The following is a 22,079-nucleotide window of genomic DNA, read 5'->3' on the forward strand; positions in this document are numbered from 1 at the left end:
TGCTCGATGTGTCTGTGTCAATTAAGCCATAGCTTTACCAGAGGAGGTATCATCTATTTGAGTTGGTAATGAGGTGAGTGTCACATATTTTAAATTCTGTATTGTGATTATCTTCTTGTCAAATCAATAAGGAAGATATTTTAATGGCCTTTACATGAAATAATTTTTCATGGAAGTTTAGTCTCTGTTTTATCCTGTTCCAGAATAAAATACACATTTATCCCATCTGGATCGCTCCTTCGAGGTGCCGCGCTTTTTTTGTCTTAGATTATATATGGCATCACGGCACATCTTAAAGCTGAGGCTTTTATCGACGTAAATGGTAATGAGGAATCCTCATGATGCGTTTTGTTCCTAAAGAGAGATGTTTCCTCAAATTCTCCAAAAGTATTCTGCAATCTCCGACATTCCATATATTATTTTCATGTGGAAGATTGTTCACAGGCTTAGAAAATGACGCATAGAGCAAATGTCTCTGGCTCAACAGTATACCAGAAAAATTTGCTATTTTAAAATGTCTCTGGAAAAATCTGATGCAAGGGTGCAGTGAATTTATTATAAAACTATAAAGCTACATCTATGATATGTATGTACAAGTACTTTGTCCAAAGCAACACATCACAAATGTTGTAAGTAACATTGTCTGGTATATGTTTTAGTTTATGTTTTGAACCTGTGCAGTTACATGCTTGCCAAAATAAACTATGTAAATTATAATCACAAAACAACTCTAAAATGCAACAGATATGAAAATTTTATGGAAAAAAGGAAAGTAGATTTTGGTGTTTCCAGGTATTTGTTAAACATAAATTAATGGCAAAATACTTTGGTATTTTTAACATCTCTTAATTATTCCTTATATTAAAACTGATGCATTACTCTGCAGTACTGTGACTCCTTCTCCAACTGTTCTATATACTCTTCCTGTCTTTCAATGTATGCCATCAGTTCTGGTGGTGGCTGAGTAGCTGACGCTTTGGATGTTGGTTCATCGCCAGAAGCTACTGATGCAGTTCCTCTAGTTGCTGGCAGTTGTGTGGGAGGACCATGCAGCTGGCTACATGATTTCACAGCAAGTCCTGGGTATACACTGTATTTGGTTTCAAAGATGGGAGCACGATATGAAACATGCCGCGACCGATCACTCACAACAGCTGATGCATCTGTTTCATCTCCACTGTCTTCTATCTTGGTTGAATGAGTCTGTGTATGAAATTCACACAAAATAAATTATCAGAAAATAGTACAATTTTTAGAAAATGAAACTTTATGACCCAAAACATTTAAACAGGACGTCATAATAAGAGCAGAAAAGATATACGAAGCAACTTACATGTATTCTCGAAGTTTACAGTAAAACAGTTGTCAATATATTTAACTGGTGAAGTCTTTCTCATGTAACATACTTACTGTTCTAACAGCCACACAAAATGGCCTTATAGTCTCAAAAGTTAAATTAAAATCTGTCAGTATTCACTAAGAAAATATTCTAGCGATAAAGTATCAGTATTACAGAAACACTGCATACAAATACTCATTCACATGTTCAGGTAATTAACAACATTAGAACAGAATGAAATCAGAAGCTACAAATCTTACATTTCAAAAGTAATATTTGGTAACTCATAGCATATTAACTTGTCTCCTGACAATAGCAAGGCATTAGCATGTGAAGCACAGTTTTTGAATGAGTGAAGATTGGGGAGGGGAAAGGGAAGAGTCATATTAATAAGTTAAGGAAAGGGATTAAAAGCTAGGACAAACATGTCAGCTATTTCACCAAGAATTGAAATAATCACACTGTATTTGAACAACATTTTATTAATGTTAATCATCATGCCAGCTTAAAAAGAAAACACTCTTTTTTACTAAAATCCACTCTTGCTATGAGGCACAACCATCTCAAGAACCTTGTAGTGTTTCAAGAATTTCTGCGTAAATTCTAGAACCATTCGGGCTTCTACCGTCTTGAACTCATGATATTTTAGATGTGAGAGTGGGATGCTAGAATCCTACCTACTGCATGTCCTAGAATCCTACCTACTGCATGCCACAAGTTTGTGTGTGCAGGTGTGAAATCAGTCGCGAGCAGAAGGTAGACGCAGCGAACAAAAGGCACCGACAAGTACTTGTCGGGCGATCCATGGAAGTTCTAGTGAAAGTATACGGAAGAACCATGGAACTTTTAGGTTATTCTGTGCTAATTGTATAACAAGAACAATTGAGATTCTGAAGTCTAAAGAAAAAACTCTTATCTTGGGCTTGCTGGAGGCAAGACGTATTTTACAATTTGTTTGTAATAGAGTTATGGTTGTCAAGCCAACTCTTTGCTAAATGTACTTAAATCTGTTTCTAATGTGAGATGATACAAGCGACTTACAAGAAATCTAATGTTTATGTGCGAAGTGTGAATTTTGTTCTTTATGAAGCTCAAATATACCGATAGTTGTTGAAAGGTATTCTTCGAGTACCTATTTATTTCGCAAGTAGAGATTCTTTAAGGTTCCTGTAACTAGCATCATTCTTCGGAGAAGAAGTTTATAGAGATTCCAGAGGCCGGCTATCCAGAGAAGAAGATCGGCTGTGTACACCAAGTAAGTTGATTCATATAAGAGAAGTGGGAAATACACTTCACACACTCTTAGTCATCAAAACATTAGAAATTTTCAATGTGAATTGAAACTGATGAAACTCACCAGAGTATAAAAGATATAAAATAAACACGCATGGAAGTCTGAAGACGAAATTGCTAGTCTGAAACTAGTAATGGCTTTATCTTCAATAAATAAAACAATTGACCTGTCTAATTGCTGTTTTTAATTTCAGTAATAAATTTCTTGTAAATACATGTCTGCACCCTTTTTTGGACCCTGCACACACAAACAAGCAGGTATGGTGTAAAACTGAATATGCCTAGTAGTATAGATTCATAATTTTTTGTTTCAACAGCATATACACCTATGATATGTGGGAACTCCAGCATTGTTTATCACACCATCTCATTATGTCACTCTAGACAGCAGTGTTACAATGGTTAGTACTGAATGTGAATGGAACAGGGTGTGAACTCAAACAACGGAAAATTCAGGATAGACAAACAACATAGAAAGGACAGATTGTACTCGCTAGAGAGAGGAGGCATTGAGTCTCAGAATAAGAATTCTACATATATTCAGCTATTGAAATGAGTCCTTCATCAGCTGTCGAAAGAAGCAAAAAGCACACAAACACAAACAAACACACACACACACACACACACACACACACACACACACACACACACACACACACATACATTCACACAATCATCTGCAGGCATTAAGGCAGGCATGATTACACCTGTGTCCGAACTACGCAGCAATCTTTGCTGGTGTGAGTACTGGGAATACAGAAAAGGTGTGGGGGGAGGTAGGGATAGCAGGAGATGGGTCGGGGAAGGTGCTAATGCTACCTGTGAAAGCATGCAAGGATATGCTGGTGACAGAATAGGCCTTCTAGGGGCAGCATCAGGAGGCTGTATTGGGGTGAGCGGATGAGAATATGAATGTAGTAAAGAAGGGGAGTGGAGAAGAGAAGGGGAGAGAACTATGCAGTTGCACTGGTGGGATAGCAGGCATGTGTAGTATAAATAGATGGAGAACAGGGACTACTGAAGGTTGAGACCAGGGGGTTATGTGAACAAAGGATATGTTGCAGGGAGAGTTCCCACCTGCTCAATTCAGAAAATCTGGTGTTGTTGGGAAGAATATGGGTGGCATGCTCAGCAACTGGATGGTCCACCAAAAGTCTAGAGTTATGTCTCATGCAGTTGCTTAATCAACAAAGTGGTTTATGCTTTGGTGAAGATGTTCCTAAGTTTACAGCAATAAGCACTGCTCTTGTACTAGTACAGATTTTTAAAAATATCATGTTGTAACCCTTTTGGCAAAATGACTCATACACTACAAAAATGTCTGGGCTCAATTGACTTGAAAGGCCTCATCAGCTGTTGACAAATTCTGCCACAAACCAGGCCAAAAATTGTGCCTATTACGCAGAAAATATTTTCCCACTAAGAACACTCTATAGATCTTAGTTCCTTCTTGATTAGAAGTACCTGATGACACCAATATTTCTGAAGATCTGAATACAATATTATTAGCTGTTGCATATCACCACTGAAATATCAATGACTTTGTTCAAGAAAAAGGAAAAAAAGAGATATGCAACATGACATACACATCAGGCTGAAGATGCAATAAATGTGTTAAGAAAATTGTGACAGTAGGTGAGCTTTATTACTGTGGGTTGGAACAACCTACTGCAAGCAAGCAATGCCTTCACTGTTGAGACTACAACAAGCTGATCAAAGAAGTGTAAGGAAAGTTAAATATATTCAAATAACAAGAAGTAGTTAACATTTTTATCTTGATTCTGCAGAGTTGGTGCATTAAAAACACTGTAGAAGAATTTTATGCTTCAGAAAGAATCGCAAAAGCCGCAAGGAAGTTGAAAACAGGAATACTGGCACATTCAGCAGCAAGTCTGGCAAAAAGCTAGCAGAAAGCATGAGGCAAAAGGATATTTAATTGTTTAAAGATCAAGAATTTATTTACATTTATCCACAAAAGTAAGACTGTATTTCCAATCTAGTAGTTGGAGAAACAGTGTACAATCTAAAGAACTTACAACTGAGCCATTGATAAATGTTTTGGTTGCTTATCAAAGCACAAATTGTTCTAAGGTCTGTTGCTGTTATCATCAGAGTTTGTACATGCACAATATATCATATGTAAGGTGATTTGTAGTGGTACAGTTACCATAGACCAACACAAGGATTAATACAATTTTTTAAACAAATGTAATTTTTTTTTGTAATCTATCTGGAATGAGATGTGATGAAATTGTTTCTGATTGATGGAAATACACTCTTTTCAGTGGTGTTGACAATTATAAAATCAGAGGCATCAATTAATCATCAAAAGCAGGCAAAATTGGGTACAGTTAGTTTTTTTGATCTCTGATATCTTTAAAGGCACATAACATAGCGAATACCTCTGTAGCACAGTTTTGACTGACAGACAATCGTCTAAAATGTTCATATCACTTGCTACTTTTAGTTACTACTTATTCCCTGTTGAAGTCAAAATAAGAATTTGCACCAAGTCTGAAGGGAGACTATGCATTGAATATAATCATCTGAGCTTCACTTATATTATTTCTCTATTTTAATAAAAAAATGTTTGGAAGATAAATTACAGAATATCACTCCTGTTAGGTCAGAAACAATGGCTTGCCAAATTTGTGAACTTTTTCACAAGTTTCCTGTCCCAAAGGAAGTAGGCCTTGAGAAAATACACTGAAGAGACAAAGAAACTGGTATACCAGCCTAATATTGTGTAGGGCTGCACGAGCACATAGAAGTGCCACAAAACAGTGTGTAATGGACTCAACTAATGTCTGAAATAGTGCTGGAGGGAACTGAGACCATGAATCCTACAGGGCTGTCTATAAATCCATAAGAGTATGAGTGGGTGGAGAACTCTTCTGAACAGCACATAGCAAGGCATCCCTGATATGCTCAATAATGTTCATGTCTGGGGTGTGTGGCGGCCAGCGGAAGTGTTTAAACTCATAAGAGTGTTCCTAGATCCACTCTGAGACAATTCTGGATGTGTGGGGTATCGTATTGTCCTGCTGAAATTGCCCAAGTCTGTTAGAATGCACAATGGACACGAATGGATATAGGTGATCAGATAAGATGCTTATGTACGTGTCACCTGTCAGAGTCGTATCTAGACGTATCAGTGGTCCCATATCACACCAACTGCACACGCCCCACACCATTACAGAGCCTCCATCAGCTTGAACAGTCTCCTGCTGACATGCAGGGTCCATGGACTCATGAGGATGTCTCCATACCTGTTCACGTCCATCCACTCGATACAATCTGAAACAAGACTCATCCAACCAGGCAACACGTTTCCAGTCATCAACAGTCCAATGTCGGTATTGACGGGTAAAGGCGAGATGTAAAGCTTTGCGTTGTGCGGTCATAAAGGGTACATGGGTGGGCCTTCGGCTCCAAAAGCCCATATCATGATGTTTCACTGAATGGTTCGCATACTGACACTTGTTGATGACTCAGCATTGAAATCTACAGCAATCTGCTGAAGGGTTGCACTTCTGTCATGCTGAATGATTCTCTTCAGTCATCATTGGTCCCATTCTTGCAGCATCTTTATCCAGCCACAGCGATGTCAGAGATTTGATGTTTTACCGGATTCCTGATATCCACAGTATACTCGTGAAACAGTTGTTTAGGAATATCCCCATTTCATTCTAGCTCAGAGATGCTGTCTCCTATTGCTTGTGTGCCAACTATAACACCACGTTCAAACTCATTTAAATCATGATAACCTGCCACTGTAGCAGCAGAAACTGATCTAATTACTGTGCCAGATACTTGTAGTCTTATATAGGCATTGCTGACCACAGTGTTGTATTCTGCATGTTTACATATTTCTGTATTTGAGTATGCATGCCTATACAAATTTCTTTGATGCTTCAGTGTAGGTAGAATCTACATGAAGATGGAGCTGGAACTTGGCAAAAGTCACTGAAAGTTACTTTGGTATGTTCTGTAAAAAAATCAACAAAACTGTAAGGTGATCAAGCTAAGAGCATCTTCCAGATTGGGGCGCAGATGGCCTTTCAACATATCATAGATGATTTCGATACATTCCATTTACACATGCGACGGAGTATCCAAAACACAAAATAAGGGGGAAAAACATCATCCCTTTTAAAATCCTTTACACTGTACTTTACGTAGTTGTCTGTTTGCTGACTTCATTCATGAAAACATTTCTGATATTCATCTACACACATGGTTGACAGCTCCTCTTCCCCACCCTCCTCCTTAACTGCTACCACACAGCAAAATATGTTTTCTTTTGTGTTTCTCATCACACAGAGCAACAAGAAGAAATTGCACGAAGTTAAGCATGGTGTGTAAGGGTATGGAATTAATGCTATTTCCGGCAAAATACTGGCGCATTGTCATGGTGTTCCCTGTCTGCCATAAATTAGTCCTCTTTTTATGTCCACCATTCGACATAATCTTCTCAGAAGCTCCAAACACAAAGCTTGATTAATGGTCTGATCTGGTGGAACGAACCCTGAATGCACTACCTTCTTCCCCTATTACCCTGGTAAAGAAAAAGAGCATTGTCTTGACATTTGACTTCACTTGATGAGTTTTTCTTGGTCAAAGTGATAATGAAGTCTTCCACTGGTTTTATTATTGCCTAGATGCTCTAGAAATGTGTCACCATTAATGATTTTGATAAAAAATCTGAGTCTTTCTTGAGTTGTTCTTTCCAAAACAAAAAGGAAAAAAGGTATGCTCGCAATTGATACTCTGTTTGCTGGTTAGTCAGAAACCGAGGCAGTTGTCCTAGCAGCTGACCAAGACAATGCAATGATGCTGTTATGTTCAGATGACTACTGACAGACTATTGTGATACTACTACAGGATCTGGCATACAAGCAGGTGAAGAAGGATCCTGGACTAGGTGTGACAAAAAAGACCATCTCACTCCTCAAACAACTAAGGACTGACTAAGGATATGGTCAGAATACCGTATTCAGAGCATTGGTACCACCTAGGTTTTATGGCCTCCCAAAAATACACAAAGAGGGAGTTCATCTATGTCCAATAGTGAACACTATAAATTCGGCAATATATGGCATAGCTGAACACCTGGTACAGCTAGTAAAACCCCTCATAATCACTGTGCACACCACATCAAGAGCTTTACTGAGTTTATGAAAGTGCATCAAGAGATATGTCTGGATAAGGGTGATCTATTCAGCTTTGACATCACATGTCTCTTCACATGGGTAATACTAAAGGACTCCATGGCATTACTAGAGTGTCACTTTGACAGGGACACGATGAAACTGTTTGAACATACACTCACCACCACCTACTTCCAATCCAGTAAAAAGTTCTATGACCACATATGGAGAGTCACTATAGGATCCCCTCTTGTGCCAGGCATAGCTAACCCCTACATGGGATACTTTGAGGAAACAGCTCTCAAAACCACTCTTCTGAAACCCAAGTCATTCTAACATATGTGCACGACTCATTCGTGGTTTGGCTTGTGCACGACTCATTCATTGTTTGGCTGCATGGTAAAGGAAACCTACTAGAATTACTGTGCCAGTTTAATAGCATACATGACAATGTCAGGTTCACCATGGACGTGGAAGGAAACAGATGCCTACCATTCCTACACATTTTGCTAAAGAAGAATTCTGATGGCCGAAAGGGACATTCCGTTTACAGGAAGAAGACGCACATGGGCCTGTACCTGAAAACCAACAGCTGCCACTATCCAACAAAAAGCAAATAACTGCTCACCACCACAATACACAGAGCATGACCCATGTGCAACAAGGACAGTCTGCCTTCAAAGTTACAGCATCTGTGTGAAACCTTTCACAAGAACAGCTACTCGGAGACACAAATAAGCCACACTCTCCAACAACACAATCACGAAGAAACTAAGCACCTGCTGTTTCTTCCTTACATAGGGCGGCCCACAGCCAAAATTTCCGGGATGATAGAGGAGCAAAAAAAGAAAAAAAACGTCACTTTCTGCTCATTGATTAAAATCAAGAATACGCTTGGTTTTGTTGAAGACCAACTATGGCTATGGGCATCAGTTGCAAGTGTGGCATGCAGTGCATCAGACAGACACAGTGATGCATCTCCAACTGCTGTGAGTACAGAATATGTGAGGAGCATTTGCCTTGACCAAATCAACAAGTCTGCTCTGGCAGAACACTGCATCAATGAGGGCCTCATAATTCTTTCTGAACAGACAGACATACTGTGGCTTGTCAATGTGTTCTGGAATTCAGTCTTCACAGGGACAGTGTAAATAAGAGTACATGATGATCATGTCGACTAGGACAATGGTTTCCAACAGAGCTCCACAGGGATTGTGGCGTTATCAAAAATACATGAGGAATGCTCTCATGTGAAAGCGGTGGAGACAATGAACAGAACAGACAGGCACCACCAAGACACCTGGACTCATCGCCCCCTCGACAGCAACCACAACAGCCGTTCTGATGGCACTGACTGCCCCGCACATTGAGTTCCCCACAGAGAAATCTGTAGTTCAGCAACTACAAAGGAACAAATCAAACATAAGCATGATACCTTGCCTGAAGACGAGTAGGAAACTCGTTTTAAGGCTGGGACAACATGATATTATGATACAGCTGATTACTCGAGATGATTTCATCAATGAAATTAACTGAGAAAGCCTACAATCTATATTCCCTGCAAAAGCTCCCCCCCCCCCCCCCCACCATAAACTTTAAAGCCCTTTTCAAATTTCTCCATAGTTTCCTTTACTACTTGATCTATGTTCATATTAAATAACAGGAGGGATAGGCTACAACACTCCGTTTTCTAGTTTTGTAAATCTTGGCATTACTCCCTCTCTCACCCCTCCCCTCTCCTCTCTCTCTCTCTCTCTGCAGGTTTCTGGACACAAGTAAACAGAAAATAATGGAAAATGTAACTACCAACTTATACTCACACACATCTCCGCCTACAATAAATCAGTTGGTCACAACAACCAAGGTTGCATATTCAGTTCTGGTGGGTTCGTCAACTCTCAACCAAACTATCACTTTCCAACCCCACCCAGACCTCTGATTAGGCCACAGATCAATCTCACACCACAACCTAGGTTATGTTCTTGAGACAAAATTATTAATAATATTTCAACATACACTGTGCAAAATTCCATATTAAATAAAGCCTTTGATACTACTTCTCCAACTCACAAGTACACTGTCACCATACTATCTAAACTTGCATTTGGGCAATGCTACAAATCAGTATTTCACCACAACTAAGATTTCATATTCACATCTGTTGGCTTTGTCAACTCACAAGCAAATTGCTGTCTTCCAGCTTAGCACAGACAATGGTTTACAATAAAGATCAGTTGATCAATCAGCCACCAAAATCTACATTTAAAAAATATAGACGTAAAACTAATAGTGTCTGTTCTTTTCTTTTCCTTTCTGCATATCTATGAATATGCCACAATATCATTATGTCAAGGGATGAAGCCAACATCCAGCACAGGTACGTTCAGTTGACCGAAAAGTGCTGTGTATATCAATAGTACAAATTTGTAAGAGGGAAAAGCAGAAAATGAATGAACAGCTATCCGCACCATGGAAGTAATTCATGTCATTTTGCCACTAAATCCAAGATTTGTTGTCATAAACAAATGAAAGATGCAAATATGCTGTATATGTATATGCACTTAAGTCTTGTATTGAAATGAGATTGGCTTCTTCACTAAGTATCTCACACCAATGACAACTACATTATGCTACTCACCCAAAATCTTAAATTTATCTCTTTCTTTCTAAAACGGATCCAACTGTGCCTCCTTATCAGAGTGATGTCTCCTGTATGGGAGACCTCGTAACACATTCCCCTGTCATCCTATCAGTATGACGTCTTTCAATGACACAAGCAATGAAATACACACAAACATGGAAAAAGTAACCTGCTAACAAGCAGCTAAGATTTGTGTATTCGGTTATGAATCTCAGCTATAAATCTACTGATATTCTGTAATAGTCTCACTCACACGCTCTGTGTGTTTATGACACAAGATTTGGAGTGAATTCACTCTTTTCTAGAACCTGGATATCTTCCCCTCAGAACTTCATTTCTCAAGATGAAAGGGTCTTTTTAAGCTTCTGAAAGCCAGAAATTTAAAAGAATTCTTAAAGTTATGTGGCATTCATCTTCCCTCAAGTTGTCATTGTCTCCGCATATGGTATGTAGAAACAACTGTGTTCTCATTTATTTTGGCAATAATATTCATGTTTTACCATGTATCTGTTTATTAAGTGTGGAAGTGTAAGTCATGATATTGCAGGCTAATATCTCATTTTCTACATTATTTTTTTAACAATACATACATGTGATAATTTTGTTGGCGTTCCACGTGATGAATAAGATTCTGCAAGCAGATATCTTAACCTGGCAACAGCTTCCCGGTAAGCTATATCAGTGTAATCAGGAATCCTCTTCTTAACACTATCCATTTTGTGGTAGCCATTGAATTTTCTGGAAAGGTGGAAATGGAAATGATGTTAAAAGTAGGTTATTAACAATGCTCAAACACATTAAGTGTACTATACTATGGTCTGGTTAAAATTACTTTGTGACTGACATTTCAGCAAGTCAATTAGTAGGGGCAAGCCAACATCTACTCGCAGTTCATTCTTGAGTACCATGTTCTTGATGTGTTGCCTAATTTGTAAATACATGCAGTGTACCGTGCAACTCAACACTATCCCACCCCATCCACAAACTGTCCCCCCCCCCTTTCCTCACCAATGCACCCTGTCAACCACAAAGTAATTTTAATTGAACTACATCACATGTCGTTATCCTGTCCTTTCATTCAGAAAGTAATGTACCTTTGTTACATAAAGAAAAGCCAAACTCGTTAAAATTATTACAGGAATCAAAATGTAATAACCAGACTTATACTATGCTTCAATGGTGGTGTAACAAAACACATTAAGGGGGGGGGGGGGGGGGTGTAGGACGTGAAACGGGCCGACTTGGAGCAGGAGAGGCATCACAGGACATTTTAATTTACACTGTCTATATTTTTACAAATAAATTCATAAAACTTAGTTAGCATGACCAGGAAGGATTCAGGATTCACACGCATAGCAGAGGAAGTTCAAAAACATAAGAAAACAAATTTTTTTTACAAGCGAAATTTCATCATTTTTTCACTTGGTATTAGGTGCATTTGTTGCTGTAGGTACACTTTTCTTCATAAGTAAGAGAGATTCTTCAATGAGTTTTGCACAGCATACAAACCATACTTACAGGTGTATGAAACTCTAGAATTTCCTAAATCTGTTAAAAACTGTGGTAAAAATTGAGATAAACATGAAGTTCAAAACGTAACAGCCCATTCATTTTTCCATAGATTAAATAAATTCTAGAGTTTCATACACCTGTAAGTATGGTTTGTAAGCTGTGCAAAATTCATCGAAGAATCTCTCTTACTTATGAAGAAAAGTGTACCTATAGCAACAAATGCAGCCAACAGTAAGTGAAAAAAAATCATGAAATTTCACATTTAAAAAATATTATTTTTTTGTGTTTTCTCCTTCTCGAAGTCGGCCCGTTTGACGTCCTACCCCCCCTTAAAGGAAAAAGATGGAAAGTAAATTAAAAAATAATTATTTCGTAGTTCTATTTGTGGCTTCCAAACACATGTGATGTTCTAACCTGACATCCCATCTCTACAGCTGATTTCACGAACTCAGCCTTGTACAGTGGCATTTAACTTACAAGGAACTGTTTGAAAGTGAGCCCGCAAGTTCAATCTTTAGTAAGGCTCATTTAAAAATTTTGTGTTAACAATTATGACAAGAAAATTATTTGCTGCTAATGACTTATCATGTGCATCAGGAGCACGACAGAAAATGAGTGTTCAGAAAGCGCAGAGATCAAGCTTCTATGAGATGTATGTATTATACTTCACAAAATGGACATTGTCAACACTCAAGAAATGTTCAAAACAACCGTTAACTTGCACCAGGAGCACAAAATGAAAAATGGCGCACCACAGTCATCACAAATGTTTGCACCATGAAGACTGAAGGCGAACTCCTTGAGAATTACAAACCATCGAGCATATTCAGCTAGGTATCCACTCTTCAAGAATGCATATAGAATCATATTGGTGTAACAGGGTGATGAGAACTGATGAAATGTAGTAATGGAATGCAACCGAATGCAAAACATTCTGTTACAGAGATTATCGTGAAACTGGCTATCCTTTAAGACATAGCTGCAGATAGTGTAGTAATATGTTTTATACGCCTGGAGAAAACATACAGAGGCTGAATTTGTCCAGTGTTTCCAGGTGGTATAACTGCAACGTCACACACTTTTCAGTGGGGATAGTTTGCTCTAAAAGAGTATGATTTTTATACACAGACCGGGAATCAAGCAAATTCAAGTCATTTTGACCAATTATTGGGGAAAAGCAGTGTTCATACTTAGTTCTATTTCTCTTATACCCATTTACCCACTCTTGGTAGCTGTAAAGTAAATATTTCCTACTGCCCTTGCACAATCATGAGCATGAGAAAGAATTGTAGGGCGTGGACCACTTCCAACTTCTCACAGCACAATAAATAACTTTCTAGCCAATTTACCACCCAGATTTACAAATTCATTAAGGCACTGATGTTGATTGACCTTGATACAACTCTTGGTACCTCTAATTTACAGGGTTCCATTGATATGTATTTCCTCTTCAAATCCCAATTGGTCCGAGTTAAAAACAAATTCCTTGCTGAATGACAGGATGAGTTTGTTTACCTCATCTACAAATTCTCAGACCAGTTCCACAGTTTGCTGTGAATCATCAAGTTGACACTTTGTTTGAAATTTTGCTATCTTACGTCTACCAATTCTGTAGCACTGTTTGAAGTTAGGCAACTATCCACTGCTTCCCTTGAAATCTCTGTGATCAATGTTGCACTTAATTTGCTGTGGACAATGTAATTGGTCACTTTCATGAACATCATGTAAATTGTGTCTAGCAGCCTTGAAATGCCCAAACACCAGTTTTTGTAACTAGTGTGCCTTGTCCTCCTTTGAATATCTGTAGTTTTTCTCATGCACTACATGATTATATTGCTGCGGACTTATTCAAAATCTGTTCATAACTGATTTTTTTTACTATGCTGTGGATGATCTTCATGTACATAATTACGTTTAGCACCCACTCCTTGGACAATGATTGGCCTTTACAACCTTTCACTGGAGATGGGATTTGTGGGTCCCTGTCCAGTAAGGATGATTAACTACATGGCCCGACACCTGCTTCTGTGTCCTCTCACTTTTTAAGCAGGTGTTGTCATCACTGTATTCCTCATGTACATTATTCACATAGTCAGGCGCACTCGACACCACACATTCCACTGACTCATTCTGCAGAAACGCTAATATTTTATCAGGCACTTCTTTCTCACTCTGCGACAATTCTTGGGTTCCTTTCTGACGAAATGTCAACTTTGGCAAGTGTTGTAGATATAATGCAATTTTTACTATGTTTATTGTTGCCATTGGACTGCTTTGTACCGACACCACTAGCACTGTAGAGAGTTACTCATCAACTAAGCAGGTTCAACTACGCTTCACAGCCTCATGCTGTGCTCACCACTGGATGCCTCCAGAACCACCCCCTGTTGCTATTAGCAGCAACTATTGTGGTTGCACGGTAGACAATATGTGGGGCGTTGAATACTGTAAGCATCATTGAACTTTTCTGACGTAGCAATCAAGGGTTTCTCGTTAGGGTCTGATGATTCAAATCCTGATGGTACAAAACTTAAATTGCCATTAGATGGTCGCAAGGGGGTAAGAGGTAAATTCCTGACTATCAAACTTTATGCCAGTCCAATACCTGGGTTAAATTCCAAACCTCTTGAAGTGCCTCATGGAGAGAATGTACGTCACAGTATTGAGCATCTGTGCATCAGATGGGCATATTAAAATTAGTGGAACCCTTAGTGTCATTCTAAAGAAATAAGCTATGAGCCACCTCTGGGCTGTATACTCTCCCTTTTCTCATCATAATCATTGTCAACAATAACACAAACGTGACACTACACAATATATGAGCACTCATCACAGTCGACAGCACATGAAACAATTACAATTAGCCGGCCGACGTGGCCGCGCGGTTCTGGCGCTGCAGTCTGGAACCGCGAGACCGCTACGGTCGCAGGTTCGAATCCTGCCTCGGGCATGGATGTGTGTGATGTCCTTAGGTTAGTTAGGTTTAACTAGTTCTAAGTTCTAGGGGACTAATGACCTCAGCAGTTGAGTCCCATAGTGCTCAGAGCCATTTGAACCATTTTTTTAATTACAATTAAAAGACATTTAAAGTGTCCTTACACACTCAGATATTCAAACAGACTTATCTAGGCCTATACATAGTTTCCACAGACAAATCGTTATGGGTGACTGAACTGTCAACTGAAAAACTTCTCTGCATGACTCTGTGTTTGGACTGACAGTGATTGAATTGGTGCAGAGCAGATGTGCAGACCAGGTAAAGTGCTCTAGTACTTCATATATGGCATTATGTGTTTCCAGAATGATGTAGCTCAACAATAAAGGTGACATCACAGCAGAAAATTTCAGATAAGTATAGCTTCTGACAGTTACCAAATACCTAAGTTTTAAGATTCTGGTACTTGCCAAGTACCTCAATGTTACTAGAAGTCTTTCATAAGCATTTATTGATTTTCTCATTAGAGTGTCACGTCTCCTTATATATGTTGTAACATATTGTAACAACACAGATAATGTTCCTTTGTCCTAGGTAGTTAAACAAGTCCTCTTTTTCGATATTTAGCTTCTTTAAAAGATTAATATGTGACAGCGTAAAATGTTTTAGAACAACTCTTGTTCATTTTCTACATACTGGTATACTTATTTTCATAACTTCTGAAGTAGAGGCACTACACACAATAATTACCTTATCAGAAAATTTGCTTAATTTCACCAGGGCCAGAAAATATTCTGTACTTTCGAAATACTAATCAGGACTGTGCAAAGCTGTATTGTGGATGGAAGGAGTAAATGTGAATTGAATACTGCAGACTAGATGTGCAGACATGATGCAAACATGGTCTGCTCAGACAAGCCTGAGTGTGTACATGGCCCTTAAGATACAAAGCTGCCCAGGTGATGTGGAATATAAAGATCTCACACAAGTGGATAAATTAATGTCTTTTCTCAAAACATATGCATTTCACCTGATCCGACAAGAAAAAAGATTTTGAAACAAAACTAGGGTCAACGGAGGCGTCTGATCCCACCCAACAGCACTGACCCGTGACATAAGGGTGTTGTATGACATCATGACACGCGGAGTTTAGTTCATGAGTGTGTTGTGTTTGCAGATGTCGTCTTGTTGCGGTTGGTGGTGTCCTCTGGAGGTGTATTGGGTTCATTTGGGTGTCGGTGTTTGAAGTGTGCATTTATCGGTCATGACTGTTATAGAAGAACGGAAATTAGTTTCAGTGAGTTAAGAATTAAGTTTCTGTTGTATTTATGTTATTGTGGTGACTTTGATGTTATTGGTTTGCTGATTGTCGCGCGGTAAGTCGTTTCATTCAATTTGTGGCTTCTTTTGTTAGGTATGGGTATGACTTCTAAGTTTAATAGTGCATGTCTGCTGGCTGAAATGGGGGACGACATGTTGTCCGTCATTAAGTTTCTGCAACTTTTGGGCTTGTGAGGAAGATAGTGAAATGCGGCGTATGCAGGCTGAATATATGCTAGTTGGGGGTTAGTGTGTAATGCCAGAACTTTTTTATGGCAAGTAGTCAATTTTTTTGGTCTATTGTTCGCATGTTATGATGTTCAGTGGGATTTTTAGGTGTTGTTGGGTCGGTGTTATTTACTTCATGTGTTGGTGATTGATGTTTTGTTATCGGCACTTGTGGTTGATTTATGTATCTTAAAAGGAAGTATTCGATTTCAATTTTTTTAGTATCGTCAGTTGTATTTGAGCTGCATAGGTCATGGGAAGTGACTGACTGCAATTTGTCATTGTAGCTGTGTGTGTGTGTGTGTGTTTTGGTATCATGAGTTGCTGTTAACCTATATAGGTCAAGGGAAGTGTCCGATTCCAATTTTGGTTGTTGGTTTTGTGGTATCGACAGTCGCAGTGTGATTATAATTTTTGGAGTAGTTGCTTTTTACTTTGTGGTATCGACAATTGCGGTTGAGCTATGTAGGTGAAGGGAAGTGATAGATTCCTGCCGATATTGTAAAGTGTAGCGGAATTTTGTGGTGTTTTTATGTCACCGTTTTGTGTGGTTTGGGCTAGTGGTGTGTGTCTGTATGTGTTTATATTTAGTTTGTCCCCGCCCAAAAACACCCAATTTCCCGCGTTGGTCCCGTTAGTTTGATTACATTTTTGGAGACGGATGTGTGTGTTGGTTTTATATGTATTTTCGTGTTTGTTATTGTTTATGTAATAATGTCATAGGCTTCATATTGGTGACGTCATGGGTCAAAGCAGACGGGTGGAATCGGACACAACAGTTCATATGGGCAGGCTTGCAACCAGGCTAGAAACGGTGAAACAGATACTTATAACCAATTTATTTATTACATGGCCCCACTCGGGCTTAGATAGTTTTTAAAAAATTTGATGCACAGAAGAAAACCTTGCTCAAGGCTTCAAGTGTATTTTTTGTCACAAAAATATGTCAAGGCAATGTAAAACTAAAAGAATTTTAAAAGTTGGATTTTATTTATCTGTACAACTTTTAACTAAACTCTTAACTGACTGTTGATCTGAGAAATGTATCTTTTTTATCTGGCCTGACACGATACTGGGGTCCTAAGAAATGAATTACTTCGTGAAACGATGTAATCTTTTTATGAAGTTTCGAACTCTTGAACATCACACTCGTAGGCCCTAAATGGTTCGATTAAAATGTCCCTGTATGATTCATACAGGTATTTTGTATCCCACTCTGTTGCAATTGCCAGTTTTTGAAATATTTCTGTGCTGGCAGCGACTACAACTCAAATAACTGACTCATTATAACTCACAATTTACTCAGAACACTCCAATCTTATGGAGCAGAGTTGTTAGGCAACATTTTAGCAGCTACAGCAGTAAAAGTATTATTAAGAATATCACACAATAATCATTTGGGGAAAATAGATAAAAAGTGTGAAAATGATTACTTACAAATTTTTACCGTAAATTTAAAAACTATATACGTTTCAAATATAAAGTTTCTTTCATACTAAAGTGTGAGTGACGTTATAAAATTATTCTGCTTCAACTTACTCATACTGATCCATGTTACGACCAGGCAGTCAATAGTGTTGTTCTCAAAACCGGAGTCTTTCTTTTATGTGGAATGAGGAGACATATATTCATAGTGCTCATAGTGGTATTTCTTCACAGCACAGAACTGAGAGTTGAAACCGAGAAATCTTACTTTCACAGTGTAGCACATACTGATGCAGACTACCTGTCAAACACTATGTAAAATAATCTAACACCGGATCAAAACTTTTTTAAAGCTTTGCCTCGTTATCATATGATAACTTTCACCCCATACTACCAGTATATTTCATTTTCCATAATCACTCTTTAAACATTCACGTTTACCCCGCAAACTCAACACAAACAAAAACAACAACATACTTCCCGCGGAGTTTGGAATACGATCCCAAATATCTACACCGCACAGATGTACACAGCACTCTCAGCGTTCAGTGCTTAACAATAATCTCACTGGCGCTAGCACACAAGCCTTCAAATTCCACGTATTACTAACCCTTGCACTGTCTTAAAATAGCAGCCGAGGAAGATACACTACTGTCATGAACTTCTCCGATATAAATATGTAGTATTACGAACAACAATCGAGATATTAAGTCTACAACAACAATGTACCCATAAATAAAATCGACAACTTTTTTCTCAGGAAGATCCTTCTAATGCTCACATTTCATATGGAATTACATTTTACTTGCAACGCTGTGGCAAATTCAGAAAGAGCTGTAGTTATAGAAATTCGGAGAAAGAAATACTTGGCCAGTGGGTGATACGTTGAGGCATGAACACAGATATGTTCTGAAAAGAAGTAACTTAAAATCCTGTAACCAGTGGCTTAAAAGTTTAATTCAGTTCTTTGTCGAGTAAACGGTTTCGGCAAACAGTTCACCGTCATGTGTCATAGAGAAAAATTTATCACAGTAGCCTTCATCATAGCCTTCGAGGTAGCCTTATAATAGAAGCCTAAGTAATCTCGAACTGTCGAAAAAGGTAGAAAACAAGAAAGGTGAAAGGAAATTACACGAAGAACATCTGACAGCAATCTATGCAATTATTTTCTCCATTTGGAAGAACGCTGTTACCCCAGATTATATTTTAAATTAATGAAAGGCCACTTAAGTTGCTGAAATATACTTTTTCCAGTCAACGACCAGTTTCAACCTTCCCATCCAGGCCATTTTCGACTGACATTGCTTCATAACAGCAAGATCTTGAGAGCCACTGGAAAATGGACTGGATGTGATGGCCAAAACCGGTTGTGAACTTAAACTGTATTTCAGCAAATGGAACAGCTTTTTATTAATCAGTATATGTTCTTGCAGAAATGGTCAACAAAGATCCCTCTTATAATAAACTACTGCTTCCTTTGAATTTTATACCAAGAACTACTGTGATTTTTTAGCTAAATGACGATGCTAGGCTATTGTATGAAGGAGGAGGAGGTTACTGTTTAACATCCCGTCGACAACGAGGTCATTAGAGACGGAGCACAAGCTCGGATTAGGGAAGGATGGGGAAGGAAATCTGCCATGCCCTTTCTAAGGAACCATCCTGGCATGTGCCTGAAGCGATTTAGGGAAATCACGGAAAACCTAAATCAGGATGGCGGGACGTGGGATTGAACTGTCGTCCTCCTTCATGTGAGTCAAGTGTGCATTGTATGAAGAGAAGAGTTCTTAAAAATTTCAAACGGCCACAGTTGCTAGTTTAACAGTGCATTGAATTAATGTTGGTAATAAATATAATAAAAGTCAAAATAAATATGCAAAGAGTGGCAATATTATAGAATAAATTAGCTAAACCATTAATAGTATGAGATTTAATAATCGTGAATAAAAAAGGAGTACGAGCAACTGGTGCTGCTGTAGACATAGCTGTTATCAGAGGAACGTATTATTGGCTGAAAAGTCTAACAATATCTAGATGAATAAGTATTTCTGGAAGATGCAAGTGACAAGAAACACCACCTATCTGAGAATAGTGGGTAGTAGAATACTAACGAAAACAATATTTTACAGTTTCATTATATCATGTAATAAGCATTAAAAAAAGGCCTGCAATGAAATTTTGTGTTAAATCAGATGATCGGTCATTAGATTCATTTGGATGTCTGTGGCCATCAGTATCTGAAAACAGTCTTGTGAGGCATAGAAAAAATTAGGTAAAAAATTCACAAATTTCCTGCTCATTAAAAGTATTTAGTTGATTACAGTAAGAGCATATTGATAACGAGTTTTAAATTACATGTTTCAAGTTTTTTTTCTGCTATCTCATCAAGGATATTTCAGCTCCATATATTTCACGTGATGTAATCTTTTAACGGAAGGGGGCACCGCTCAGCTCATTACTGTTCACTTTCTACATAAATTACACAGCTCTGTCAATAGAAGCAAGACAATTAAGTTGGCTAATTGCTTCGTAGTAAGTAGGAGAACTGTGGAACAAATGTAAACAAAATGTCATACAATACAGAAATTGTAATTAAAATATTTCACTGGGAATAGCATGTTTGTAATTGATGGTAAGATAATGCATATTTAGTTGCATACCAATCCAATGGTTGCAACTCACAAAATTAATCTCAGGCTACATTATTCATTTCTAAAGGAGATAAATGGTGTCATTTAAGACCAATATATGGAGAGATAACCTCTCAGAAAAATATCTCTCAAAATTAAGAACTAATGCATTTCTTACAACGAAAATACCCACAACAGTAAACGAAGATACATATCGTAAATGTACTGTGGTATGAACTTCTCACACTTGTGCTGTTTTCTGATATGAGGGTGTACTGCAAATGTCATATACGTAAAATCTTAATTCTATGCAATAAAATAAAATAAAAATTAGATGTATTGTCAGTACTGTGAAGTAGTTTTGTATAGCAACGTCAACTGCAATGCATTTTTAAATGGTTACACACATGATTGTAACACAAGGGAAAAGAATGGAAACCACAGTGCATCAGTAAAGAGCAATGATTATAATATTCAGAAAAGAAATGAATAAAACATTAAAAGTAAACAGATACAACTAAGAGATAAGGATCACATAAATGCTAGTAGAATTCTGTTCAACTAGCTGCCTAATTTTCTGAACAGCAAAAATCAGGGGTATGACATCTGTAATAAACTGAAATACTTTTTAATTTTTAAATGTCTGTATAGGTTAGGGAATACTGGGAAGTTCAGTATGATGTCTACATGTTACCAAATAGCAATCTGTGATATAAATACATAAAGACCCATGAAAAATTTGTTTTCTGTAAGGATGTTACTCGTGTGAGGGTACTAGTATTACATAGCATGTTAAAGACTCTTTCTATTACGGTACATAATGGACAAAAATCAAGGGATGTATATACTTTGTGAGCTAAGTATGCTGTAATGCAATGAAGACGTTGGAGATAGCGGTATCTGTATTTCAGATACATTGTCAATTCTGTATATTTCTACTCCATAATGTTTAAATATTAGACCCATAAAATGACTTTGTATACTGCAGAAACATAAAATTTGTACATAAAGCCTATCACATTCATACAATGCAAATTTTCTACAAGTGAATAAATGAAATGAAAGTTGTATGTGTGCCTAAATGGATGTTAGAGCCATCCATGATGACAACAGTTCAATAGAAGACAGAGAGAAATGTTTCATTTATCAGCTAAGTATGTAGACACACACACACACACACACACACACAGACACACACACACACACACATCACACACACATACTGAAGACATTGGTTTTAGAAGTAAGTAAAGAGATAAAACTATAAATGTATGCATCAATTGCCATTGCATCTGCATCTTCCACTAGGTTTGACTGACACAACCATTTGCTGAGAAACTTAATTTGAAAACTAGCCCAGAAACCTGTCGACCCAGACATCTGCCACCAGTTTCACAAACTGTGTCAGTTAGCTTGGGTGTGGAAACATCATACTTGCTCTATTTATAGGTGGCTAGGATGGAGGTCAAAAAGTTAAAAACCATCAACACTACTGGCATCTTATTTCTCTATAATTGCCAAATGCTTTCCATTGTTACCAAAGGTGCCATCAGATGGATTGTTATTATTTCTTATTTTATTCATATAGTTTCAATATTCTCAGTTA

The 22,079-nt window shown here is 38.0% G+C and overlaps 1 protein-coding gene across 7 annotated transcripts in view; it reads right to left on the bottom strand.

Moving 5' to 3' along the window:
* LOC124594806 (serologically defined colon cancer antigen 8 homolog) overlaps positions 1-18,374 on the bottom strand; it is a 232,612-nt gene extending 214,238 nt beyond the window's left edge. For 3 of the 7 annotated variants that reach the window (XM_047133239.1, XM_047133240.1, XM_047133241.1), the window contains exons 1-3: positions 17,958-18,371; positions 11,014-11,161; positions 880-1,203 (exon numbers count right to left, since the gene is read on the bottom strand). In XM_047133239.1, the coding sequence (XP_046989195.1) occupies positions 880-1,203; positions 11,014-11,161; positions 17,958-17,971 (486 nt within the window). In that variant the 5' untranslated portion in view covers positions 17,972-18,371. Of the gene's footprint in view, positions 1-879; positions 1,204-11,013; positions 11,162-17,957 lie in introns of all 7 variants that reach the window. The other 4 variants (XR_006978156.1, XM_047133238.1, XM_047133237.1 and 1 more) reach the window with 2 other exon arrangements.
* Positions 18,375-22,079: the final 3,705 nt, after the last annotated feature.

Source organism: Schistocerca americana, chromosome 2 (assembly GCF_021461395.2).
Source record: "Schistocerca americana isolate TAMUIC-IGC-003095 chromosome 2, iqSchAmer2.1, whole genome shotgun sequence".
Classification (NCBI taxonomy): domain Eukaryota; kingdom Metazoa; phylum Arthropoda; class Insecta; order Orthoptera; family Acrididae; genus Schistocerca; species Schistocerca americana.